The sequence below is a fragment of the Miniopterus natalensis genome, chromosome 15 (genome assembly GCF_054644295.1).
Source record: "Miniopterus natalensis isolate mMinNat1 chromosome 15, mMinNat1.hap1, whole genome shotgun sequence".
NCBI classification, from domain to species: Eukaryota; Metazoa; Chordata; class Mammalia; order Chiroptera; family Miniopteridae; genus Miniopterus; species Miniopterus natalensis.
In genome coordinates this window covers 2,419,439-2,446,504 of record NC_142095.1, presented here as the reverse complement: position 1 = coordinate 2,446,504, position 27,066 = coordinate 2,419,439, and the positions used below count along the sequence as shown (strand labels likewise).

General features: G+C 59.1%; 2 protein-coding genes across 2 annotated transcripts; one reads left to right on the top strand and one right to left on the bottom strand.

Moving 5' to 3' along the window:
- The first annotated feature begins 711 nt into the window (after nt 1-711).
- GRM2 (glutamate metabotropic receptor 2) lies at nt 712-7,637 on the top strand. The gene is made up of 5 exons (XM_016216883.2): nt 712-1,158; nt 2,270-3,107; nt 4,069-5,144; nt 7,183-7,363; nt 7,564-7,637. The coding sequence occupies exons 1-5, from the start codon at nt 712-714 to the stop codon at nt 7,635-7,637; spliced, it is 2,616 nt and encodes an 871-aa protein (XP_016072369.1).
- Nucleotides 7,638-13,122: 5,485 nt separating this feature from the next.
- IQCF6 (IQ motif containing F6) lies at nt 13,123-14,085 on the bottom strand. The gene is made up of 2 exons (XM_016216886.2): nt 14,069-14,085; nt 13,123-13,561 (listed from the first exon to the last, which is right to left on the bottom strand). The coding sequence occupies exons 1-2, from the start codon at nt 14,083-14,085 to the stop codon at nt 13,123-13,125; spliced, it is 456 nt and encodes a 151-aa protein (XP_016072372.2).
- Between the last annotated feature and the right edge of the window lie 12,981 nt (nt 14,086-27,066).

Below are 27,066 nucleotides of genomic sequence, written 5' to 3'. Positions count from 1 at the left end.
CAATTGCTTCCTCAGTCAGGGGGACTCTGGAAATGGCTTTTTAAAAGACAGAGGCCAGGACCCTTGGGTGCTCACCAGGGCTCTAGTCTCCCTAGGAGTTGGAGACTACCCTGTAGAGACTCTTCCTTCCCTCTTCCTTGGTGGGTTCTTGGCCAACAGTGGCCCCTGTCAGGAAACCCAAAGCTCAGGATGGGCACTGGACCTTAAGTTTGTAAGTCTGACCCCGTCTCTGCTGCCAAGTTGTTGACCTTGGGGTCCTGGGAGGCTTGTGCAGGGTCTTGGACTCTTTGATTCACACTGAGATTGGTGTTGGCTGGAGTCTCCTGTTTGCTCGGTGTCTCCCGCCCTCGCTGCTAAGTTTGGGATGGGCACAGGGCCCACTCCCAGACCTCGATCAGGGCAGGGCTGAGAGGCCAAGGGGTGTCCCAGGAGGTCCTCAGCTTAGTTAGTGACATCGCCTCTCCCTGGCTCCTGAGTGCCTGCCTGGGAAAGGGGTTTGGGGGAGGGAGAGTCGGAAGGAGTGGCCGCTCTCAGATTCCACTTCTCCCTGTCTGTCTGTCTGTGGGTCTCTGCGGGAGCTGGGCCCCTTCTCATCTCTCTTCCTGTCTGTCCTTTCCTGCTCTTTGTCTCCCCCTCTCTTTGCCTCAGCTGCTTCTACCCTCGACCCCTGGAGGCTCAGGTCTGCTGGACCCACCCACCCCCTTTGTGGCCATGGGATCGCCACTTAGGCTCCTGGCCCTGCTGCTGTGGGGCACTGTGGCTGAGGGCCCCGCCAAGAAGGTGCTGACCCTGGAGGGGGATCTGGTGCTGGGCGGGCTGTTCCCGGTGCACCAGAAGGGCGGTCCCTCGGAGGAGTGCGGTCCCGTCAACGAGCACCGCGGCATCCAGCGCCTGGAGGCCATGCTCTTCGCGCTGGACCGCATCAACCGAGACCCGCGCCTGCTGCCGGGCGTGCGCCTGGGTGCGCACATACTGGACAGCTGCTCCAAGGACACCTACGCCCTGGAGCAGGCGCTGGACTTCGTGCGTGCCTCGCTCAGCCGGGGCGCTGACGGCTCACGCCACATCTGCCCCGACGGTTCCTATGCCACCCAGGACGATGCCCCTACTGCCATCACTGGAGTCATTGGCGGCTCCTACAGTGACGTCTCCATCCAGGTACTGGGGGGCTGCTCAAATTGGGGCTGGAGAGAGAGGCCAGAGGTGGGGGCCCAGGTTCCTGCCCAGTTCTGTGCCTTAGTTTGCTCCTTATAAAACGAGATGCTTGCCGCTCTTAGGGTTGTGGTGGGAATTTAATGAGGTAAAACATGCACAGAACATATCGGGGGCCTGGTGAGTAATAAAGGCATAATCAATATTGGCTATTATTATTAACCCATTTCATAGGTGAGGAAACTGAGGCTTGGAGAGAGGCTGTAGGGTTCTCAGCCAAGGGCCTCCGGGTATGGAAAGGGGTGGAAGATAGAAGCCAGAAGCAGCCCAGGAGAGAGAAACAGGGAGGGAGAGAAGCAGAATGCATCCATGGAGGTGGGGGGACGGTCGCCTAGGGTCTCCAGGGTAGTTGCAAGTATAGACCTAGCTTCCCCCTTCAGGACCTGAGCCTCACCTGCTCTCATCTGCCACCATCCCACCAGGTCCTTGGCTGGACCGCACTCTTGGGGGCAGATCCAAGCTGCCCGGAGGTGGGAGGGGGTGCCAGGCAGTCAGTGGTAAGCAGGAAGCCTTGTTTATTTCAGGCTCAGGCATCCAGTGGAGACCAACCCCTTGGGCTCTAGGGGCCATGGGGGCCCTTAGATCTGGGTCTTCCTTCCTGGGGGAGCCTCTTCTTTCTCCCTCATCCCATCAGGATTGACTCTGGGGAAAGGTTAACTGCCCCAAACAGGTAGAGGGCCTGAGAGCCCTGAGCATCCCAGACGCCATCTGGCGCCTCCCTCTTCCTTCTGCGGCCAAGGGCCAATCTCTCTCCACCCACCGCTTGGGCTTTCCCTCAGCTCTCATTTTTGCTCCTGCCCTGTGTCTGAGCGGGGACAGCAGAGGGGTTCAGGTGTGGCTCAGGACCCTGGTGCCTCGGCCCTGGGTCTCTCTGTTCTGGCCCTTGGGAAGGGGTAGAAAGCTCTCTGTCCCTGAGGGGAAGCCACATCAAGACAGGATCTAGGTCTTTGGGAAGAGGTAAACCTCATGGCTGGTCACGTGATACTTGATCCCAAGGTCAGGTAGGTTTGGGGACACCTGTGTCTCTGATTGTTGCTCTCTCTGCCCCTCCCCCCAGGTGGCCAACCTCCTGCGGCTGTTCCAGATCCCACAAATCAGCTATGCGTCCACCAGCGCCAAGCTGAGCGACAAGTCCCGGTACGACTACTTCGCCCGCACGGTGCCCCCCGACTTCTTCCAAGCCAAGGCCATGGCCGAGATTCTCCGCTTCTTCAACTGGACGTACGTGTCCACTGTGGCATCGGAGGGCGACTACGGTGAGACGGGCATTGAGGCCTTTGAGCTGGAGGCCCGTGCCCGCAACATCTGCGTGGCTACCTCGGAGAAGGTGGGCCGCGCCATGAGCCGAGCCGCTTTCGAGGGCGTGGTGCGCTCGCTGCTGCAGAAGCCCAGCGCCCGCGTGGCCGTGCTGTTCGCGCGCTCGGAGGATGCCCGTGAGCTGCTCGCTGCCGCCAGGCGCCTCAACGCCAGCTTCACCTGGGTGGCCAGCGATGGCTGGGGGGCCCTGGAGAGCGTGGTGGCCGGCAGTGAGGGGGCGGCCGAGGGCGCCATCACCATCGAGCTGGCCTCCTACCCCATCAGCGACTTCGCCGCCTACTTCCGCGCCCTGGACCCCTGGAACAATAGCCGCAACCCCTGGTTCCGCGAGTTCTGGGAGCAGAGGTTCCGCTGCAGCTTCCGGCAGCGGGACTGCGCGGCCCACTCGCTGCGGGCCGTGCCCTTTGAGCAGGAGTCCAAGATCATGTTCGTGGTCAACGCAGTGTACGCCATGGCCCACGCCCTGCACGACATGCACCGCGCCCTCTGCCCCAACACCACGCGCCTCTGCGAGGCCATGCGGCCCGTCAATGGGCGCCGCCTCTACAAGGACTTCGTGCTCAACGTCAAGTTCGATGGTAATGGTGCCACATGGCCGGTGTCCACTGGGCGGCTGGCGTCCAAGGGTGGGAGGGGATGCAGGGCTGATGAAGTTTGGAGCCCAAGGTCAAGACGAGTAGTCATGCCAACAAGGTTGGCCTTCAGAGTTACGGGGGAATCGGGATCTGTGTGGACGGATGTTGGAGCAAGGCTGCGGCTGGGCTTGGTGGGGTTGATGTTGGGCTTGAGGTGGGTTGTCAGGACTTTGAGGCTGGATGGGGGACCGGCATGTGACTCCAGGCTACACCACTCCCCATGGGGCCTTGAGCACATCAGCTGCTAGCTTGAACCCTGATTTCTCACTGGGACCCATGATGATGATAGGGGTGTTGCTCCCTGAGTGTGGCTGGGAGACTTGAGGTTCACAGGGGTGAGGAGTAGAAGGGATTTGTGAGTTTCCTGCTGAGCATTTTCGGGTGACAGTGGTTACAGATGATGCTGAGGTTGGGATTCAGCTCCTTCTGGGACCAGTGTTAGGACTGGCGGGGCTGGAGCTGGGGTCGTCTATCACTGATAAGATTTAGCGGAACCAGGAGGGGACCTGTGGCCAAGTTTGGCTTTTGGGGTTCCCATGTGAAGTTAGGGGAGAGGAGTGTGGTGTGTTGTGATGAAGTTGGGGCCTGGGCTGGAAGGATTGGAGATTAGGTCCAGGGATGGGTTTGGGGGAGTTATGGTTGGAGGTCAGCGTGGGCTTCAGGTTCGTGGTGATGCCTGGGCTTTAAGGTTGGGGTCCCACTTGGGGCTTAGGGTTGGGGGTTGTTGCAGCCTCTCATTCGGCAGAACGGCTGGGGGTGAGGTCGGCTTTAGTGTGGGGTGCGGATCGGAAGGACAAGGACCGGCCCCAGCTGTGGGATCGGGGCTCCGTGTCAGGACGAGGGTTGGGGCCACATCAGGATGACCCGCCAACCCAACCCCCTCCTCCTTCCCTCCCCTGCCCAGCCCCCTTCCGCCCGGCTGACACCCACAGCGAGGTCCGCTTCGACCGCTTCGGCGACGGTATCGGCCGCTACAACATCTTCACCTACCTGCGGGCCGGCAGCGGGCGCTACCGCTACCAGAAGGTGGGCTACTGGGCAGAAGGCCTGACGCTGGACACCAGCCTCATCCCGTGGGCCGCGCCCTCGGCCGGGCCCCTGCCCGCCTCTCGCTGCAGCGAGCCCTGCCTGCAGCACGAGGTGAAGAGCGTGCAGCCCGGCGAGGTCTGCTGCTGGCTCTGCATCCCCTGCCAGCCCTACGAGTACCGGCTGGACGAGTTCACCTGCGCCGACTGCGGCCTGGGCTACTGGCCCAACGCCAGCCTCACGGGCTGCTTCGAGCTGCCCCAGGAGTACATCCGCTGGGGCGACGCCTGGGCCGTGGGGCCCGTCACCATCGCCTGCCTGGGCGCCCTGGCCACGCTCTTCGTGCTGGGCGTGTTCGTGCGGCACAACTCCACGCCGGTGGTCAAGGCCTCGGGCCGGGAGCTCTGCTACATCCTGCTGGGCGGCGTCTTCCTCTGCTACTGCATGACCTTCGTCTTCATCGCCAAGCCCTCCACGGCCGTGTGCACCCTGCGGCGCCTGGGCCTGGGCACCGCCTTCTCCGTCTGCTACTCGGCCCTGCTCACCAAGACCAACCGGATCGCGCGCATCTTCGGCGGGGCCCGCGAGGGAGCCCAGCGGCCCCGCTTCATCAGCCCCGCCTCGCAGGTGGCCATCTGCCTGGCGCTCATCTCGGGCCAGCTGCTCATCGTGACCGCCTGGCTGGTGGTGGAGGCACCGGGCACGGGCAAGGAGACGGCCCCCGAGCGGCGGGAGGTGGTGACGTTGCGCTGCAACCACCGGGACGCGAGCATGCTGGGCTCGCTGGCCTACAACGTGCTGCTGATCGCGCTCTGCACGCTCTACGCATTTAAGACCCGCAAGTGCCCGGAGAACTTCAACGAGGCCAAGTTCATCGGCTTCACCATGTACACCACCTGCATCATCTGGCTGGCCTTCCTGCCCATCTTCTATGTCACCTCCAGCGACTACCGGGTGAGCTCGGGGGTGGGACACCAGCCTGTCTGCTTCCTGGTGTCTGGTTTAATCTTCCGATAACTCGGAGGCTCCAGCAGGTTACAGGCTCACCCGGGGCGGGGCACACAGTGTGTGGTGGCCCAGCGGGGACTGGACCCTGAGGAAGGCGGGAAGGCCAGGAGGCGGAGGAATTAGAGGGAGCTGAGGACAGACTTGGGGACTTGGATGCCATCCCCTGGTCTGGGGGGTGGGGGTGCAAATGTGTCTGATGAACAGAGGCTCTGCCCTGCTGTGCTGAGGGCTGGCCTTGGGGGGAGACCTTGGCTCTGTTTGGGGAGCCAGGGGATTGACTGGAGCTGGTGGGTGACCAGGGGATTGACTAGAGGGCCAGCTCAGGAAATGCTGCTGACTGGTTTAGGTTGACAAAGGCCCCCGTGAGAACGCAGAAGAGGGTGTGTGTGTGTGGGGGGGGGGGAGAATCAGGAAATGCTTCTTTCATTTTTTTATTGATTTTTAGAGAGAGGAAGGGGGAGAGAGAAACATCGATGTAAGAGAGAAACATCAATCAATTGCCTCCCATATGCCTCCCATATGCGCCCTGACTGGAGATCGAACCCACAACCTGGGCATGTGCCCTGACCTGGAATTGAACCCAGCACCCTTTGGTGTACGGGACGACACTCCAACCAACTGAGCTACCCGGCCAGGGCAGGAAAAGCCTCTTAGAAGAGGAGTCCTTGAACTGGGCTCTGAGGACAGGCAGATTTGAAGAGGTTGGGGTAGAGATGATGGGGGAGGCGACTGGAGCAGAGGGTGGGCACTGCCCCCTGCATCGAGGAGGGAGGCACAAATGCTGGACAGGGAGGCAGAGGCGGAGGTGGAGAGCTGGAGTGAGGATGGCACGGTTAGGGAGCCACGCGGCTCCAGAGGGTGCCACCCCGGACGCCCCTTGGAGCCGTGCCGTGTGGCGTGGTGCCCCCAGAGCTGTGCAACTCTGGGCTGAGAGATGAAACCAGGGGTGGCAAGGAAGGTGAGGCAAAGAGGGGACAGAGATCAGGATACAGCCGGTGAACACTGGACCCCCGTTGGTGGCTTCCAAGCAAAGCTCTAACTGGCACCCAGTGTCCCAGTGGGTCTCCTCAGCTTCAGGGAGCCGCTTCAGGTGGGGGGTCAGGGAAGCCCTGTCTGCAGAGGCGACAGATGAGCTGGGCTCTGAGTGGTAAAAGGATCGTCTTGGAGCCTCCCCTCAACTGGAGTAAACTCTGTGGCTCTCCCCATTTTACAGCCGACAAGACACGGAGGCTCAGGGAGGTTCAATCCTTTCCCTGAGGGCACTCAGCTGGGGCGTGTAGGGCAGGGCCTGAACTGACAACCTTAACAATTAAAGGAGCAGGAAAACCGAGACAAGAGCCCCTGCCAAGGCCCTTCCCCCAGGGCAGAGGTATGGCGGGCAGCTGGGGCCAGGGTCTGCTGGGCTTGGCTGCTCCTGCACCCGCACCCGCACCCCACCCGCACCCGCATCTGCCTGGGCGGTGGCGGCCGGGGCTGGGGAGGGAGTCGCTCTCACTCGCCTGCATTTGCATAGGATTCGCATTAGCATGGACTCACCTGGGACACAGGCAGAGTACTCACACGTGCACAAACACACACATGCGTGTAGACACACACCCCTGTGTTCCTGCACTCACACATCAGCCTACCTGGCACCCACCCACATCTCCCCACTGCCCCTGCCCCTGCACCTGGGCCCACACACCTGCACACGCTCACCCCCCCACAGACACACGCCCAACAGATACACATGCACCCAAACACATGCGCTCCGTGCCTGCGTCCCTCCACACACGTGCACACACACTCCCCCTGTATGATCACCCCGCAGCCGACACTTTGGCCCCCTGGGAGGACGGTCCACCGGGGCGGGTGCTGAGACTGTGCCCAACCTCCCTAGGACTCCTCTGGGGCTTGGCGAAGGGCCGGAGGCCCAGGGCTGGGTGCTGACCACTCCCCCGCGCCCAGGCCTTAGGGACAGGCTGACCCCGACCTCCCGCCACAGGTGCAGACCACCACCATGTGCGTGTCCGTCAGCCTCAGCGGCTCCGTGGTGCTCGGCTGTCTCTTCGCGCCCAAGCTGCACATAATTCTCTTCCAGCCGCAGAAGAACGTGGTCAGCCACCGGGCGCCCACCAGCCGCTTCGGCAGCACCGCGGCCAGGGCCGGCTCCCGCCTCGGCCAAGGTCAGCGTCCGCCCTGACCCTCTCCTCCGCCTGAGCCCCTCCCCACCTGCTCCTCAGCAGGGGCCACTCCCGGGGCTGCTGAGAGTCCTCAGCTGGGGACAGGAGAGGGTGCGGGGTGGGGCCCTCCCTCTGCCCCCTGCTGCCCACCCCCTAAGGAGGGCCTGGGGAGTCAGCCCCAATCTCCAGCTTCCTCTCCCTAGAGTCTGGCTCCCAGTTTGTCCCCACCGTTTGCAATGGCCGAGAGGTGGTGGACTCAACGACATCATCACTTTGAGGACCCCACATCCCTGCTCAGCACTCCCCGGGACCCGGTGCAGACGCATGGCCAGAGCCAGGAGGAAGTTGGCTGGAGCACTGCAATAATGCCAACCCCACGCCCGCCCCCAAGCCTCCTACCCACCTACTCACTCCAGCCCTTCGGAGTCCGAAGGCGGGTCCTTGGCCGGGAGCCTCTGCAGCCTCGCAGCTGCCCCTCCTTCCAGGCCCAGGACTCAGACAGAGCCAGCCAGCGTCCGCTGGACCTTGGAACAGGGCGGCCGAGGGCTGCAGGCCCCAACCCCAGTCAGCAAAGGTGCTTCCAGCCCTGCCCCTCCCTCCTCCTAGGGCCTTTTAAATTTTTTATATAAGTTATTCTGGGATGGGGAGGGGGTTTAGGATGGGGGCTGTCCCTCCCCCGGCACAGTAGTTTGTCCTGTGGTTTATTTTGTATTATCTGTAAATAAAGTGTCTTTATTTTAAAATAGCGCTCCCTGCCCTTCACCCAGGGAGGCCCCTCCCACCAGCCACAGCCTCCCAACCTTCGGGTTGCCAGCATTTGTTGACTCTGGTCTGTGCCTGCTCTGTGCCTGATGCTAGGACCTGGTGGCCACCAGACCCAGCCCATCCATACCCGGTGGCGAGACAGAAAGTAAATAAGCCACCCTCTCCTGGGGTGAAGGCAGCAGGTTTACACGGAGCTGGCCTGGCGCTGCAGTGGAGGACCTGGATGGCGTGGGGGATGGGGCAGGAGGGGCAGCTGGCTGTACCCCGAGAACTGTGGGCTTTGACCTGGAGGAGCCAGCGGTTGGTCAGCGCAGAGCCAGGCTGAGCGCTTGGCGAGAGGAAGCAAAGGGGAAGCGTGGGGCGGAACGTGCCGGTCACACGGTCAGCACAAAGTCTAACGAGCTTGCGAGGAGGGGGGAGGTGAGCGGGAGGCAGAGGCTGGGCAGTAGAAAGGCGGCAGCAGAGGGCCCTTCTCCGGTCCCTGGGGGAGCTGACCCTGCGGCGGTGGTGGCGGGTCCTGGAGCCCAGGGCACCGGGCATCCCCCGCCTGTGCAGTCAGGGGCTCGCCAGCAGAGGGCGCAGAGGCACAGTCTCCGCCGCAGGCTCAGCCCCGGCACCGCTGCCCTCCTGGGGCCTGGGGACAGTGGGCGCAGAACCCGAACAGGAGCAGAAGAGCCTGGCAGCTCCGGGGAGCCCTCAGGCTGGGGCATCTCAGAGGGACAGGGTCCTGCGTGGGGAGATGGGCAGGCCAGGGACATTCCCATTTGTCATTTTTAAGCGAACTCATTTGCGTAATGGGCCGGTGAGACTGTGGAAATTTAGGTTAACAATTTAAAAGTTGAAAACAAAACTGAAGAAAGGAAATGGCAGGAATGGCTCTTCCTCGCCAGCCAACACTGGGGTGCAGGGACTAATTTTGGCAGCCTTATTGGGGTGTCTGTGTTCCAGATCCCTGGCCCCAAATGATGCAGGCCTGGGTGCAGCCCCCAGCAGCCGGGCACCAGGGCATTGCCCCCCTGGGGCCTGCTGTGTGGTCCCTGTCCCAACCCCTGGGCAGGCCAAGGTGGGGCTCTCATTCCTTTGCACCTGGAAAACCACCCTCCTTCACATGGCTCAGGGGCATTTTCCTTAAAATGTAATAATAATTTGTAAAAGGTCGTTAACGTGGTTCACAGCTAATAAGGCACAAAAGGTATTCGGTGAAGATCTCCTTCCATTGCCACCACCATGGGGGGGGGGAGACCTGGACCCTGTGGGGAGCTTTCTCTCCAGAGCTCTGGGTCCACTCCTCCCACCCCAGCCGCTCTCACCTCCTTTCCTGGCAGGAGGGGGGGGCGGAGGGGGTCACAGGAAATTGAGAGGAAAGGAGCCACTGAGGGTCACAAAGCCCTCTGGAAATGTCCCCACCCCACCCTCCTGCAGAAACAGGAAAGGAGCCCACCCTCCTGCCTGGGCCAGTGGGGCTTCCTCAGTCTGGGGGCCGGTGGATCTGGGGAGAGCAGGGGAAGGTGGGGGGTTAGGGGAAGTGAGCGCTGGGAGGGCGAAAAGAGGGGAAGAGGGAATGAGAAAGAAAGTGCAGGTGGGAGCTGTCAACCCCGGGGCTCTCGTCACAATGCCCAGTTTGGGTTCTTTCTTTTTTTTACCCCCACACGAGGATATTTTTTCCATTGCTTTTCTGAGAGAGTGGAAGGGGGAGAGAGAGGGAGAGAGAAACACGGGTGCGAGAGAGACACGTCCGCTGGCTGCCTCCCACACACGCCCCAGCCGGGGCCCGGGATCGAGCCTGCAACCCAGGTGCGTGCCCTTGGCCAGAATCGAACCCGAGACCCTTCAGGCCCCCAGCCGACGCTCTAACCACTGAGCCAAACCGGCCAGGGCTCTTTTTCTTTTTCTTTTTTCTTTTTTTTTAGGAAAAATTACTTTATTCTTTCTGTAAAAACAATAGATGGTCCTTATAAACAGTTTAAGCACTGCAGCAAAATACAAAAGAAAATAAAAGTATTACCTGCAAAGCACAAAAAGGAAATAAAAATACTCCAAGTGTCATCATTCAAATATAACCACCGTTAACATTTCCGCTGCGGCAGCCTGGGCAGATTCCCATGCGGTTTTACAGATAGAAGGGTGGAAATACTTTCATTAAAATGGGATTGTGCCATATGTCTATTTTTTTTTTAATTTTTTTTTTTTAGTGAAGATTTAATTTTACTTGATTCTAATTGAAGAAGATGAATCTGAAGGGAAACAGAAGAAATTCTTGAACTTCACAAACATTTCTTCACCACAAAGATATCCCGCCCCCTCTCCCGCCCAAGAGCCCTGCGAGTTTAAGAAAAGAGCCAGAGTGACATTTACACATAAATGTTCCTTTAGTCTCAGGGAATTATCACCAACATTCCTGCCCAGGACCGAAAGGGGGGTGACCGATCGGGGCCCCTCCAGCAGCACACTGCCCCTGGTCCTGGGGCCCGGTGACCATCTAACCTGTCACGTGTGCACTGAACTCAACAACGTCACTCATGCACTGGGTCCAACAGTGGGAGCCAGACCGACAGCCGCAGGTGCCGGGTGTGGGCTGCACCTCCCTCCGGGACGGAGGTGCGCCTGGGCCTCGGGGGGCCCCTGGGCTCACCGTCCTGGATCTTCTCTCCACGCGAAATAAACCCGAGGCTGGGACAGCCCCTTGTTGTCCTGTGAGGCTGAGTCACAAAATCTGAAGCTCGCTTGGGCGGCCTTGCAACACTGTGTATTTTTTTTTTTAATCTTCACCCGAGGATGTTTTTTCCATTGCTTTTCACAGAGAGAGTGGAAGGGGGAGAGAGAGACACACCGATGTGACAGACGCATCGACTGGCTGCCGCCCGCACGAGCCCGAGCGGGCCGGAGACGGAGCCTGCGGCCGAGGTCCCTGCCCGTGGCCGGAACGGGACCCAGGGCCCTCAGTCCGCGGGCCGACGCTCTCACCGCGGCACCGTGCGTGTTTATTAACCACACGGGCACCGTGGGCCATGCCTTGCTGAGACACTGAGGACAGTACCGTTAGTCACTCGGTGGGTTACACTGTCGAGTTTTGTCGCACAGGTTCTGCTTTGTAACAGCACCCGCTTAGCTATTTAATATTCGTTCTCTGTCCGATGCATCTGCGGGTCGCCCCGTCGGCTTCCACTTCTCCATCCCCGAGCTCTAAGTTCCCTGTGCGGCGGGAACTGTACCTGCCCTGTTCCCACCCCCGCTTTTGCCATCCTGTGCACACTAAGGCTGACCAACCAGCTGGTGACAGCCTGGGTTCGCCCAGATCAGTCCCCATCCCAGGTGGAACCACATGGGCCGAGGCAGATGCATTACCTGGGCTGGGACGGGCTTTACTCAGTGGTTTCCTAACAGTGGCCGCATGCTGAGTCCCAGTGCCCAGACCTCTCCGAGCCCAGCAAAGCAGTCTCCAGCCAGGCCCAGGCATGGGGACTTTGTGTGTCCCATGGGAGTCCCACGTCCAGTGTAGGCTGAGAATCAGAGATGCAAACCCTCGCCAGCCCAGGGTCTAAAAACCTGTGAGGCAGGGGCGGTGCCACAGGACTGGTCCTGCAGAATTCCCGCCCTATCCAGCGCGCAGACCTCATAGTCTCCTACCACCTGCTGGTGGGAGGAAGGGGAGCGGGGGGGGGGGGGGGGGGGGGGGGGGGCTGGGCCCGAAGCCCCTGAAGGGGCCAGGTACCTGCCTGCATTACTGCCACCTGCAGCTGCTGGAGGTGATGGCTGTTGGACTGATCCCCACATCCTCACATCTGCCACAGCTGCTCTAGAGACACCCTCCCCCAAACCCTACACACATACACACACATGCACACATGCACACATATGCATGCACATACAGGCATGCACACACCAACCCAGGGGAGGGAAAGCCTGACCCAGCAGCGAGGCCCCTGAAGACCCCTGACTCATACGCACCTCCCACCCCGTCTGCAAGGCCATCCATTGCAAAACCCTGGGGGGGGCAGGGTCATGGACCTCAGACTTCTGCGATGCACATTCAGGGACAAACATCCAAGGCACACAGGCTGAGAGCAAGGGACCTTGGGCATGGGCGATAAAGCAGAGACTGCGAGAGATCAGATACAGAGGTCGCTGAGCCACAGATGCCGAGAGAGAGCAGGAGGCTCAGCAGAGCAGAAACCCCCAGCACCACTCAGGCTGGCAGAGGGTGTGGCCATCTGGGGACATTTAGGGGGGAGAGGCGATCTTGGGGGAGCCAGCACAGCTGCCTGTGAAGATGTGGCTGCATCCCTGGACCAATGACCTTGCCCTGCCCACCCCTAGTTCTCTGCTTGGCCCATCCCCCTTTCCCCACCCCATGCCTGGTTCTCCCTGGCAGTGGCCAGCAGAGGGGAGGGAAGGAAGCCTGGTCTCCCAGCCCCTGGGGAGGGAAGCGGTGGGCACAGCTGCTGCTCCTGAGCTCCTGCCCGGCCCTCCCCAGGGCCTGGCCCTGGCTGGCTGTCCCTGAGTGAGGCACAGCCTGTCCTGCTGTTCCTCAGCTGGGGTACCCCCATCCTCCTGGCTCCGGTCCAAGCGCTTCACTGGCCCCCAAGGCCCCTGCTGAGCACAGGCCTGAGGAGTCCTGGCCTCCTAGCTGGCTCTGGCCACAGCCAATCTCTCTGGTGCCCCACCCTGAGTGGAGCTGCCTGGAAAGGGCCTGCGGAAAAGGAAAGCCCGGTGCCTCCCCCCATTTGTGGAGGCCGCTGGGATCAGACCGGCTGAGGTGTCCGAGCCTGACCGGGCTCCAGGGTCTCTTTTCGGTGCCAAATTGGTCAGGTTTGCATTAGGAACAAGGGCTCGGGGTGGCTTGCTCCGGTCCAGGCTCTCGACCACACCAGGGGACCAAGGCAGGAAGGTTAGCGGCCAATCCCTCTTCTATGGGTCTAATTCCCAAAGGGCAGGACCGTGGTCAGTAAGTATCTTTATTGGAAGAGAGATCCAGCCTCCTGGGCTCTGCGGGCGCCCTAGGTCATGAGGATTTCGATGTCCAGCTGCAGCTGGCTGGCTTTGACCTCGTAGCAGCCCTGGATCAGGCCTCGGGTCTGGCTGGCATGCCAGCGCCAGTGGGACTGGATGACGCAGGCCGCCTGCCGCGCCCGGAGGAACCGCCGGCGGGCCTGCCACATCCGCACCTGGGCCTGCACCTTCACCACCGCCCACTCCTGGCAGGTGTAGAGCCTCAGCGCCAGGCGCCGCCTCTGCTCCAGCATCCTGGCCTGCACCGAGCGCCACCAGCACTGGATGACCCAGGCCCGGAGCGCCCCGTGCAGCAGCGTCCGGCGCACCCTGTTGCCACGCCACCAGGCCTGGACCTTGACGGCTGCCTTCTCGAGCCCGTGCAGGGAAGGAAGGACACGGAGATGCCCCGTGAGGTCCCCTCCTAGCGCCGTCCCCGTCTCCTTTCTAAGTCCCACCCATCTTCTTTTAATTTTTTTTTTTTAAATATATCTTTATTGATTTCAGAGAGAGGAAGGGAGAGGGGGAGAGAGAGAGAGAAACATCAGTGATGAGAGAGTCACTGATGGAGCCCACAACCCGGGCATGTGCCCTGATCAGGAATCGAACCCTGATCGCCTGGACCCTAGGTCGATGCTCAACCTCTGAGCCACGCCCGGCTGGGCTTATTTTAAAATTTTATTTATTTTTTTGTTAATCTTCACCGAAGGGTGTTTTTTCCATTGATTTTTAGAAAGAGAGGGAGGGAGAGAAACATCCCTGTGAGAGACACACATCGATTGGTTGCCTCCCACGTGCACCGGGACCAGGCCAGGGATCCAACCTGCAACCCAGGTGTGTGCCCTTGACCCGGAGTCGAGTCCCCACCCCGTCGGTACGCAGGCCGGTGCTTTAGCCACTGAACCGCGCCGGCCAGGGCAAGTCCATCCGGCCTGTTTCCACCCCTCCGCTCACCTTTCGACGCTGCTCATGGTCCCCTGGGAGGGCCCCTCTGGTACTGGCCTTGCTCTCATGTTCTGCGTCCATGGCCCTGGTCTTTAGAGTGGCCCTGGACGACAGGGGGTCACCCTAGTCTTCAGCCCCGCCCTCGACTGTTAGTCACCCCTCGGTGGGCTCCGCCCACCTGCACACAGGCTCCCGGCCGGTGCGGTCCCACCGCACGAGCTGCCTGTCGCCTCTCGTCTGCCGTGTCTGCCCCTCGAGTGACCCGTCACCTTGTGGACAGACCCCCATCCTTTGGGGGCCTGGCTGCCTCTTGCCTTCACGCCCAGCTGGAAACTTAAGTCTGGCTCTTTTCTCCACCCTCTGGGCGCTTGTTTCTGTCCCTGCTGGTGGCAGCGAAGAGGGGCCGGGACTCTGCAGCTTTCCTCCCGGGGGCTTTACGCTAAGAAGGCTCACGGCCAGTGGGGGTTCCCGGAGCTTCCGTGGGAGGAGCCCGTCTGCTGGGGGCCGGGCTGGCGTGTTTTTGTGTAAAGCAGCGAGTGAAAGCAAGATACCTGAGCTGCACCCCACAGGGCCTCTGTCCCCCTCGCCCCCGGGCGCCCTTCCGTTGGGCGCAGTGGCTGCAGTGTCTTTGGGGACGGGACCAAGGAGAGCTGAGCGGGGATGCCCGCGTTTGGTTAAGTGGGATGGATTCACGTGGCTCACAGGCACCCCGAGAGTGGATACACCCGCACTGGCCACCCTGCTAGAAACGGCATCCAGGACGGTCCGGCCGTGGGAGCGTCCATCCACCGGCGTCTCTGCGGTCACAGGGACCGGCCCCACGTGCCCGGCACCAGCAGTATCCAGGCAGGGGGGTAAAATCAGGTCTGGAGAGTACAGAGACAAAAGCTGGTCTGTGGAAAATTCTTCCCGTCCGCAGACGTGGGTGGAAGAGTCTGTTCTCGATGACGCCCCGTTGAAGTCAAAGCTCCGTCTCGCCAGGAACATCTGCTCGGGCGGCGAGGCGGTTATGCCCACAGCCTACTTTGCCCTGTTCTGGCGTCAGTTTTGTGAAATAGGATTTGTCAGAATTCCCGTGACTGCGGGGCTCCCACCAGCAGAACAATATGGGCCGTGCGCGAGCAGGCCCGAGAAATCACGTTTTGGGCAACCCGAGTGTCCCTAAGAAACAGGTTTCTATAGAAAATGATGTTTTCGGAACCATCCTACGAAGGGTCCGTCAAGGTAACCCTAAAAATACAAGGTAACCCTGCAGCTAAAAATACAGGAAAAATATTGTAGAGGCGGGACAGTTAACGAAGATAAACGTTACGGGGCGTTGGAGCATTTGCTGAGTCACGCGCACGATGACTGTGTAACCGCTGAGGCGCCTGCGAACCATTCTCGTGGCAGTGGAAGCCTTTGACGTTCCCGCCACTCACCCCTCGCAGCGCTTAGTTCCACTGACAGTAAATACAGACAGTCCTCCCCTGCTTTCCAGTCCGGACGCGCCGTATTCTCTTTGCTGCTTAACTTACCTGGTGGGTGGGGCTGAGCGCGTGGGTCTCCTTCGCCTGTGGCCCTTCACCTGTGGTCTGTGGGCTTTTCTATCTGGTGTGTTTTGTTGTTTTTGTGTGCGTGTGTTTGTTAATCTTCACACGGAGATATTTTTCCATTGATTTTTAGAGAGAGTGGAACGGAGGGAGGGAGGGAGGGAGGGAGAGAGAGAGAAACATCAATGCGAGGGAGACGCATCAATTGCAGGGGATCAAACGAACCTGCAGCCTGGTGCGTGCCCTTGACCGGGAATGGAACCCGGGGCCCCTCGGCCAACACCGTCCGCTGAGCCCCACCGGCCAAGGCTCGCTCGGGTGTTTGTCGCTAGTCTCTGGGTCATGCGAGTCGGTATGTGAGTCCCTGGCGTCAGTTCCCCTTTCCCTGCCTTCCTGTAGTTTTCCCGGGTGTCCTCCCGATGGTTCCCAGAGCCGGGATCTAAGGGCTGGGGTGCCCGACGCGCAGTTAAAAGCTCAGCTCCGGTCCGTGGTGATTCTCGGGCCTCCGAACCAGGGCAAGGACCGTCACAAAGGCTGTGACCTGGGGGGACGTTGGCGGTGCTGGCTCCGCCGCCTAACTTGGGGCACTCGCTTTCCAGTCGCATCCCCCCAGTCGCGCGCCAAGGTTCTTGTCGAAATCTGGCCGAAAGGTTTCGTCTTCCCTAGTGACCGGCAGCTGTCCTGCCAATACACCGGCAGGCGCTGTGTTTTTATGTTTTTAACAGACGGACTTAGAACCGACACGACTTGGGCAGCGTGGAATAAGTCAGTTGTAGGTAGGCGAAGAAGTTATATTTCCCAGGTGTTAAGAGTTTTCACAAGCGAACTGCATTCCTTTGGGCAACACAGTCGCGTAGAGAAGGGACCGTTTCTACACGTTTTCTCAGCGCTTCGCCCGCGGTCCTGTTTTGACGCGTAAGGAGCTCCCTCTAGAGGCGAGAAGCAGGTCAGCGCCGGGGCGGCCGGCGCTTCTGCCTGTAACAGTCAGGTTTTGTTTTTTTGGTTTTTTATTTTTATTTTTATTATTATTATTATTTTAAATATATCTTTTTTATTGATTTCAGAGAGAAGAAAGGAGAGGGAGAGAAAGATCGAGCCCACAACCCGAGCATGTGCCCCGACCGGGAATCGAACCCTGATCTGGATCCTAGGTCGACGCTCAACCGCTGAGCCACGCCCGGCTGGGCGGTTTTTTTGGTTTTTTTAAAAAATATATCTTTATTGATTTTAGAGAGAGGAAGGGAGAGGGAGAGAGAGAGAGAGAGAAACATCAATGATGAGAGTGTCATTGATCAGCTGCCTCCTGCACGCCCCCGACTGCAGATCGAGCCCGCCACCCGGGCATGTGCCCTGACCGGGAATCGAACTCCGATCGCTTGGATCCTAAGTTGACACTCAACCGCTGAGCCACGCCCGGCTGGGCCAGGTTTTATCTTTGGAGAGAGGGAGGGAGAGAGGGAGGGAGGGACATCGATTTGCTGTTCCACTTCTTTGTGCATCGTGGGTTGACCCCTGTGCGCGCCCTGACTAAGGACTGAACCCGAGACCTTGGTGTATCGAGATGACCCGCTAGCTGGCCAGGGCCGGGCCAGGTTTTCTTGCAGGAACTTTCTTACGCACTTAGCCACGTTGGTGGGGCTTAGCGTTGGTAAAGCTGGTGCGATCCGTAAGGCCTTTGTCGGTGCACAGAAACACAGATGGCCGTCTGCCCCGCGTCACACTTCATTTGTGAGTTCGTCTCCCTCTCTGGAATGGGACCTCCCTGCATATAGGGACTTTGCCTGTCTTACTCTTTGCTTTAACAAACACCTATAACGGTACCTGGTGCATAGTTGGCGTTTAATGCTTTCGGATGAATGAATGGACCTCTGAACCAAAGTTCGCAGCCTGGCGTTGCTTGGAATCCACGACTAGGCCCTGTGGCCCAGCAGGAGTCCTGCCTGCCCTTGCGGCACAGTTATTTAGAGCGTGTTTAGATGGTGATGTTTGTTACGGAGAAAAACTGAGCAGAGAAGACGGAGCATGCTGGGCGGCTCAGTCGGTTAGAGCATCGTCCTGATACGCCAAGGTTGTGGGTTCGATCTCCCTCCAGGGCACATACAAGCAGCGATCAATAGCGTGTGAAAAAGTGGAATTGCAAGTTGATGTTCCCCTCTCTCTCTCTCTCTCAAATCACTAAATAAAAATTTTAAATAAGTAAATAAAAGAGATTCTTCCGAAAGAATCACAATTTAAGGCAGTCGACCAAAGAGGATTTAAAAGATACAACCCCAAACGTGTTGCGACACCATCTCAACCGATGTAGATAAACATTTAAAGAGGAAATAACACCTCCCGAGGAGTTTACCTCCCCTGGCGTGAATCCAGTGGGCATCAGCCAACTAAGCAGCAACCCGAGGGCAAGGGGAGAAGAGAGAAACATCCCGACTTTCTGAAGAAGGAACGTTTTAAGCACAGACTCGCGAACGCACGCCAAGTCTCAGCGGTGTGGCCCTCGCTGGTCTGGCTCAGCAGTTAGAGTCGGCCCTTGGACTGAAGGGTCCCGGGTTTGATTCTGGCCAAGGGCACCTACCTGGGTCGCAGGCTCGACAACTGGTCCCGGCCAGGGTGTGTGCAGGAGGCAGCCAATGGATGGGTATTTTTTTTCACTCTCTGAAAAAGCAATGAAAAACAAAAGTCCTCGGGTGAGGCTAATATATACATATATTGTTAATGTGCAATGGTGCTCAACTGCTGAGCCACGCCCGGCTGGGCTGTAATTATTTTTTCAAATAAGTTTTCAATTTCTTGGTCTCTTTCTTCCCCTTCTGGCACCCCAATAATACAAACGTTGGGCCTCTTGAAGTTGTCCCAGAGGCTCCTTACACTACCTTCATATTTCTGGACTCTTTTTTCTTTTTGCTCTTCTGGTTGGGTGTTTTTTGTTTCCTCATGTTCCAAATCGCTGATTTGATTCTCAGCATCCTCTACTCTACTGTTGATTCCCTGCAAATCATTGCTCATTTTAGTTCGTGTAGCCTTCATTTCAAATTGGTACTTTATTATGTTATCGATTTTCTCAGTTATTTCTCTAATAGTCTGCTTAAACATCCTTATAAACAAAATTCTGAACTCTGTATCTGTTAGCTTGCTTGGATCTATTTCATTTAGTTCCTCTTCTAGAGATTTCTTCTGTTCTTTCCTTTGTGACATGTTTCTTTGCCTCCGTATTTTGGCAGCTTCCTGGTGTTTGTTTCTATGTATTAGGCAGAGCTGCTATGTCTCCTGGAATTTGTAGAGTGGCTTTGTGCAGTAGGTGTCCTGTAGGGTCCAGTGGCTCAGCCTCCCCGGTCACCTGAGCTGGGCCTTCTTGGTGCTCCCTTGTGTGGGCTGAGTGCACTGTCCTGTTGTAGCTGTTGGCGTCCTTGGGAGGAACTGACCCCCAGGCCAGTCAGCTGTGAGGACCAGCTGCAACTACAGCCAGAGAGCTGCTGTGCTGGAGACACCCCTATGGAGCAGGATTTACGTCAGTGGAGCTTTGGTTCACCAAGTGCGCCCCTTGAGTGTGTCACTTGTGGATTTGGTAGGGCTGTAATCCACGTGGTCGAGTCTGACCACCAGGTGCACTGTCTCTGGGGCCTCCCGGGAGGTGCAAAGTCAGCCTGTGCCAGTGCCTTGCCCAGGGCCACCCAGCATGAGCTACACAGCAAACCGTAGTTGGCTGCTACTTGTGCTGGGCTTGGAGGTGCCCAGGAGAGGCCAAGCTATGAGCCAATGCAGCTGCCGCTAGTGCCAGGCCTGGGGCCGCTTATCAAGCCGTATGGGGCCCGCTGCTGCTCGTTTGAGAGATTTTAGGAAAGTCCTAAGCATGGGGCTCGAGAGGCCACTTGCACAGAAAAGCCCCTGGAAATGGCCTGGATGAGCTGCAGGTGGGGAGGGGCGGGGCCTCTGGGAGTCACGGGGCGGGGCCGAAGGTGCGAGTCAGGTGCTGGCGATTCAAATATGGCGCCTGTCCGCCGGCTGTGTGCGGGGAGGACTCTCCACAGGAGCCATGGCCTCCGCCAGACCTTCTGCCCGGGAGGAAGCCGCCCTCCGCCTCTCCCCCGATTCCAGGCAGGTCAGTTCCCCCCCGGGTGTCCCGGGTCCTTTCCGGCTGCTCCCGGCGCTGGGCTCAGAGGGAGCGTCCGAGTGAGTCCGCGCCGGGCTCTTTAGAGGAGCTGCTGGGGCTCCCGCAGCCTCCGGGACCCTCAGGGACAGTCCCCGCAGGTTTCACAGCCCTGAGTGTGGGGACATCTCTTCCCAGCCCTGGAGCCCTGGGCTGGGGGCCTGCTGTGGGGCTGGGACCCCTCCCTCCTCCGGGAGACCCCCACCGCCCATATTCCCTCCCGGGTTTACCCCGCAGCACCGGGGCTGGGCCCGCGGCCGCGTCTCCCCCTCCTACCCTCTCGGAGCTTCCTCAGCTCCCTGGTTGCGGGGCTTCTGTTCAGCCAGATCTCAGGAGACTCTGAGTGACGGCGGTTCTGTATTTTAGTTGTAATTTTGATGCGGTTGCGGGAGGCGGCGGGATCTTGTTTCCTCTCTGATCCCCTCCTTTTAAAAATAATGCCCAGCCCGGCCGGCGTGGCTCAGCGGTTGAGCATCGACCTAGGATCCAGGAGATCGTGGTTCGATTCCCAGTCAGGGCACATGCCCGGGTTGCAGGCTCCATCCCCAGTCGGGGGCGGGCAGGAGGCAGCCCATCAATGACTCTCTCATCATTGGTGCCTCTCTCTCCCTTCTCTCTGAAATCAATAAAGACATATTTAAAATAATAATAATAATGCCCTTTATATGCAGCTAGATAGAGGCCATGTTGTCTTACATTTTCCATGTCAGTAAATAGAGAACAAAGACGTGCTTTTTTTCTTATTTTATTTCAGAGAGAGGAAGGGAGGGGAAGGGGGAGAGAGAGAAACATCAATGATGAGAGAGTCACTGATCGGCTGCCTCCTGCACGCCCCTGAAGGGGATCGAGCCCGCAACCCGGGCACGTGCCCTGGCCGGGAATCGAATCACAATCTCCTGGATCCTAGGTCGATGTTCAACCGCTGAGCCACGCCCGGCCGGGCTCCATTGATTTTTTAGGGAGAGGGAAAGGGTGGGAAGGGGGGAGAGGGAAGAAAAAACGGAGAAACTTTGATATGAGAGAGGCACATCAATTGGTTGCCTCTCTCACATGCACCCCAACCAGGGCCGGGGCTGGAACCTGCAACTCAGGTACATGCCCTTGACTGGGAATCGAACCCACAACCTTTTGGTGCCCAGGCCGACTGAGCCACACCGGTCAGGGCGGGGCCTGTTGTTAGAAGGAACATACACTAGCTTGCTAAGTGCCACTCAAGAGCTGCAGAAGGATGGGGGTCACAGCGGCTGGAGGGAGGGGTCCAAGTGGGATGAAGCAGCTCCATCTTGACCCCTCCTCCGTTTCTTCTGCTCACACTGATCCCCAAAAAAAGAAGGACATTCCCACCCACTAAGGAAGGACACCGTGGCTGGGGCAGGGGGGCAGTGGAGCCCATGCTCCCTCCTCTGCACCGTGTGAGCCACTCTCCTCAGTGGCTGAAGACAGGTGGTCTTGGCGGGGGGCAGACCAGAGATCACCTCGGGGAGGGACAGACTCACAGGGCTGTGGTTCCACTGAAGACCCTGGTCCATCCCCAGCAGGAGGCAAAGGCACAGGTGTTTCTATCTAACAACTGTGAGCCTGGAGAAGGCAACCTGGTCCTTGGGTCATAGGTGCCTTTGTGACATCATTGCTATGCCCATCCTCTGCCCCGTCCTGCCTTGGCCAGGCCCAATGGAGCAGCAGCCTGAAGGGGTTTAACATCTGCAACACTGCCCTCAAGCCATGGGCGGTAAATCAAGTGTAAGACTCAGGCAGACACCCCTCCCCAGGGGCCGGGAGCTGGACCATGGCCAAGGGAAGCCTTGGAAGGTTCAGGGATGAGGGGCTGGGGTGTGGCTGGGACTGGTCCCCACTCCTGCTTTCTCCCTATGCTCTGATTGCAGAAGACTGATCCGAAGGACGAAAGTGAGGCAGAGAAGGTAGGAGGGGCCCAGGAGCATGAGAGAATCACAGATCGCGGACCCTCTGAGCCCAGAGTCCCTGGAGGTGGAGGATTCCCCCTGGTCCCTCTGCAGCCAGCTCAGGGGTTCTCTCCTGTCCCCATAACTTGCCCTCTTGTTCTGAGTGAGCCATGCGAGAGGGAGGGACAATAGTGATGGGGTCTGGATGCAAACAGCCCACAGGGAAGGTGGGCCCAGAGCAGCAGGAACTGGAAAGCCAGAGAAGGGGCGGCAGGCTCCCACAAGGATGTGGGGGTGACAAGGACGTAGTAGTGGAGTCAAAAGAAGCAAAGTGAGGGGAAGACCCCAATGGCTGCTGCAGGTGTGAGGCAGCAACCCAGGTACGTGTCCTTGACTGGGAATCGAACCCACAACCCTTGGTGCCCAGGCCGACTGAGCCACACCGGTCAGGGTGGGGCCTGTTGTTAGAAGGAACATACACTAGCTTGCTAAGTGCCACTCAAGAGCTGCAGAAGGATGGGGGTCACAGCGGCTGGAGGGAGGGGTCCAAGTGGGATGAAGCAGCTCCATCTTGACCCCTCCTCGGCTCCTTCTGCTCACCCTCTGTACCCACACTGATCCCAAGAAAAGAAGGACATTCCCACCCACTAAGGAAGGACACCGTGGCTGGGGCAGGGGGGCAGCGGAGCCCATGCTTCCCCCTCTGCACCGTGTGAGCCACTCTCCTCAGTGGCTGAAGACAGGTGGTGTTGGGGGGGGACAGACCAGAGATCACCTCGGGGAGGGACAGACTCACAGGGCTGTGGTTCCACTGAAGACCCTGGTCCATCCCCAGCAGGAGGCAAAGGCACAGGTGTTTCTATCTAACAACTGTGAGCCTGGAGAAGGCAACCTGGTCCTTCTCAAGGGTCCTAGGTGCCCTTGTGAACACCATTGCTATGCCCATCCTCTGCCCCGTCCTGCCTTGGCCAGGCCCAATGGAGCAGCAGCCTGAAGGGGTTTATCTGCACCACTGCCCTCAAGCCATGGGCGGTGGATTAAGTGTAAGACTCAGGCAGACACCCCTCCCCAGGGGCGGGGAGCTGGACCATGGCCAAGGGAAGCCTTGGAGGGTTCAGGGATGAGGGGCTGGGGTGTGGCTGGGACTGGTCCCCACTCATGCTTTCTCCCTATGCTCTGATTGCAGAAGTCTGATTCAGAGGACAAAGGTGGGAAAGCGAAGGTAGGAGGGGCCAGGAGCATGAGAGAATCACATATCGTGGACCCTCTGAGCCCAGAGTCCCTGGAAGTGGAGGATTCCCCCCTGGTCCCTCTGCAGCCAGCTCAGGGTTGCTCTCCTGTCCCCATAACTTCCCTTCTTGTTCTGAGTGAGCCATGCGAGAGGGAGGGACAATAGTGATGTGATCCGAGTGGAAACAGCCCACTGGGAAGGTGGGCCCAGAGCAGCAGGAACTGGAAAGCGAGAGAAGGGGCGGCAGGCTCCCACAAGGATGTGGGGGTGACAGGGACGTAGTAGTGGAGTCAAGAGACCCCCAAGGGGCTGCTGCAGGTGTGAGGCAGCAACCCAGGTACGTGTCCTTGACTGGGAATCGAACTGGTGACCCTTGGTGCCCAGGCGGACGGAGCCACACCGGTCAGGGCGGGGCCTGTTGTTAGAAGGAACATACACTAGCTTGCTAAGTGCCACTCAAGAGCTGCAGAAGGATGGGGGTCACAGCGGCTGGAGGGAGGGGTCCAAGTGGGATGAAGCAGCTCCATCTTGACCCCTCCTCGGCTCCTTCTGCTCACCCTCTGTACCCACACTGATCCCCAAGAAAAGAAGGACATTCCCACCCACTAAGGAAGGACACCGTGGCTGGGGCAGGGGGGCAGCGGAGCCCATGCTCCCCCCTCTGCACCGTGTGAGCCACTCTCCTCAGTGGCTGAAGACAGGTGGTCTTGGCGGGGGGCAGACCAGAGATCACCTCGGGGAGGGACAGACTCACAGGGCTGTGGTTCCACTGAAGACCCTGGTCCATCCCCAGCAGGAGGCAAAGGCACAGGTGTTTCTATCTAACAACTGTGAGCCTGGAGAAGGCAACCTGGTCCTTCTCAAGGGTCCTAGGTGCCCTTGTGAACACCATTGCTATGCCCATCCTCTGCCCCGTCCTGCCTTGGCCAGGCCCAATGGAGCAGCAGCCTGAAGGGGTTTAACATCTGCAACACTGCCCTCAAGCCATGGGCGGTAGATCAAGTGTAAGACTCAGGCAGACACCCCTCCCCAGGGGCCGGGAGCTAGACCATGGCCAAGGGAAGCCTTGGAGGGTTCAGGGATGAGGGGCTGGGGCGTGGCTGGGACTGGTCCCCACTCCTGCTTTCTCCCTATGCTCTGATTGCAGAAGACTGATGCAAAGGACAAAAGTAAGAAAGCGAAGGTAGGAGGAGCCCAGGAGCATGAGAGAATCACAGATCAAGGACCCTCTGAGCCCAGAGTCCCTGGAGGTGGAGGATTCCCCCTGGTCCCTCTGCAGCCAGCTCAGGGTTGCTCTCCTGTCCCCATAACTTGCCCTCTTGTTCTGAGTGAGCCATGGGGAGAGGGAGGGAAATAGTGATGGGGTCTGGATGCAAACAGCCCACAGGGAAGGTGGGCCCAGAGCAGCAGGAACTAGAAAGCGAGAGAAGGGGCGGCAGGCTCCCACAAGGATGTGGGGGTGACAGGGACGTAGTAGTGGAGTCAAAAGAAGCGAGGTGAGGGGAAGACCCCAATGGCTGCTGCAGGTGTGAGGCAGCAACCCAGGTACGTGTCCTTGACTGGGAATCGAATCCACGACCCTTGGTGCCCAGGCCGACTGAGCCACACCGGTCAGGGCGGGGCCTATTGTTAGAAGGAACATACACTAGCTTGCTAAGTGCCACTCAAGAGCTGCAGAAGGATGGGGGTCACAGCGGCTGGAGGGAGGGGTCCAAGTGGGATGAAGCAGCTCCATCTTGACCCCTCCTCGGCTCCTTCTGCTCACCCTCTGTACCCACACTGATCCCCAAGAAAAGAAGGACATTCCCACCCACTAAGGAAGGACACCGTGGCTGGGGCAGGGGGGCAGTGGAGCCCATGCTCCCCCCTCTGCACCGTGTGAGCCACTCTCCTCAGTGGCTGAAGACAGGTGGTGTTGGGGGGGGGCAGACCAGAGATCACCTCGGGGAGGGACAGACTCACAGGGCTGTGGTTCCACTGAAGACCCTGGTCCATCCCCAGCAGGAGGCAAAGGCACAGGTGTTTCTATCTAACAACTGTGAGCCTGGAGAAGGCAACCTGGTCCTTCTCAAGGGTCCTAGGTGCCCTTGTGAACACCATTGCTATGCCCATCCTCTGCCCCGTCCTGCCTTGGCCAGGCCCAATGGAGCAGCAGCCTGAAGGGGTTTATCTGCACCACTGCCCTCAAGCCATGGGCGGTGGATTAAGTGTAAGACTCAGGCAGACACCCCTCCCCAGGGGCCGGGAGCTAGACCATGGCCAAGGGAAGCCTTGGAGGGTTCAGGGATGAGGGGCTGGGGCGTGGCTGGGACTGGTCCCCACTCATGCTTTCTCCCTATGCTCTGATTGCAGAAGACTGATGCAAAGGACAAAAGTAAGAAAGCGAAGGTAGGAGGGGCCAGGAGCATGAGAGAATCACAGATCAAGGACCCTCTGATCCCAGAGTCCCTGGAGGTGGAGGATTCCCCCTGGTCCCTCTGCAGCCAGCTCAGGGTTGCTCTCCTGTCCCCATAACTTGCCCTCTTGTTCTGAGTGAGCCATGCGAGAGGGAGGGACAATAGTGATGGGGTCTGGATGCAAACAGCCCACAGGGAAGGTGGGCCCAGAGCAGCAGGAACTAGAAAGCGAGAGAAGGGGCGGCAGGCTCCCACAAGGATGTGGGGGTGACAGGGACGTAGTAGTGGAGTCAAAAGAAGCGAGGTGAGGGGAAGACCCCAATGGCTGCTGCAGGTGTGAGGCAGCAACCCAGGTACGTGTCCTTGACTGGGAATCGAACCCACAACCCTTGGTGCCCAGGCCGACGGAGCCACACCGGTCAGGGCGGGGCCTGTTGTTAGAAGGAACATACACTAGCTTGCTAAGTGCCACTCAAGAGCTGCAGAAGGATGGGGGTCACAGCGGCTGGAGGGAGGGGTCCAAGTGGGATGAAGCAGCTCCATCTTGACCCCTCCTCGGCTCCTTCTGCTCACCCTCTGTACCCACACTGATCCCCAAGAAAAGAAGGACATTCCCACCCACTAAGGAAGGACACCGTGGCTGGGGCAGGGGGGCAGTGGAGCCCATGCTCCCCCCTCTGCACCGTGTGAGCCACTCTCCTCAGTGGCTGAAGACAGGTGGTGTTGGGGGGGACAGACCAGAGATCACCTCGGGGAGGGACAGACTCACAGGGCTGTGGTTCCACTGAAGACCCTGGTCCATCCCCAGCAGGAGGCAAAGGCACAGGTGTTTCTATCTAACAACTGTGAGCCTGGAGAAGGCAACCTGGTCCTTCTCAAGGGTCCTAGGTGCCCTTGTGAACGCCATTGCTATGCCCATCCTCTGCCCCGTCCTGCCTTGGCCAGGCCCAATGGAGCAGCAGCCTGAAGGGGTTTATCTGCACCACTGCCCTCAAGCCATGGGCGGTGGATTAAGTGTAAGACTCAGGCAGACACCCCTCCCCAGGGGCCGGGAGCTGGACCATGGCCAAGGGAAGCCTTGGAGGGTTCAGGGATGAGGGGCTGGGGCGTGGCTGGGACTGGTCCTCACTCATGCTTTCTCCCTACGCTCTGATTGCAGAAGTCTGATTCAGAGGACGAAAGTGACACATCAAAGGTAGGAGGGGCCAGGAGCATGAGAGAATCACAGATCAAGGACCCTCTGATCCCAGAGTCCCTGGAGGTGGAGGATTCCCCCTGGTCCCTCTGCAGCCAGCTCAGGGTTGCTCTCCTGTCCCCATAACTTCCCCTCTTGTTCTGAGTGAACCATGCGAGAGGGAGGGACAATAGTGATGGGGTCCGAATGCAAACAGCCCACAGGGAAGGTGGGCCCAGAGCAGCAGGAACTGGAAAGCCCGAGACAGGGCGGCAGGCTCCCACAAGGACGTGGGGGTGACAGGGACGTAGTAGTGGAGTCAAAGGAAGCGAGGTGAGGGGAAGACCCCAATGGCTGCTGCAGGTGTGAGGCAGGTGTAAGGCGGCTCAGGAGGCGGCCTCGTGGGCTGTGAAAGCCGAGCTTTGTCCCACAAGGACCCCGCTGTCCCTCACACTTGTGTCGGCTCTTCTGGGCCAGAAAGCATTTCCACTGGTGCCAGGAAGCAGTGAAGACCACAGGGCAAGTATATCCCCACTTGACAGGGACACGGTGACTCAGAGTGCGAGCCGATGTGGCCACGGCCACAGACGAGACAGAAGTAGAGGCAAAGTAGAGGCCCACCCAGGTGT

Excerpts from the sequence above, each read along its gene's own strand:
- GRM2 (XM_016216883.2), top strand. The coding sequence starts at position 712 with ATGGGATCGCCACTTAGGCTCCTGGCCCTGCTGCTGTGGGGCACTGTG. Across the intron at positions 3,108-4,068 it reads GCTCAACGTCAAGTTCGATG|CCCCCTTCCGCCCGGCTGAC; the intron begins GTAATGGTGCCA and ends TCCCCTGCCCAG. Across the intron at positions 5,145-7,182 it reads TCACCTCCAGCGACTACCGG|GTGCAGACCACCACCATGTG; the intron begins GTGAGCTCGGGG and ends CTCCCGCCACAG.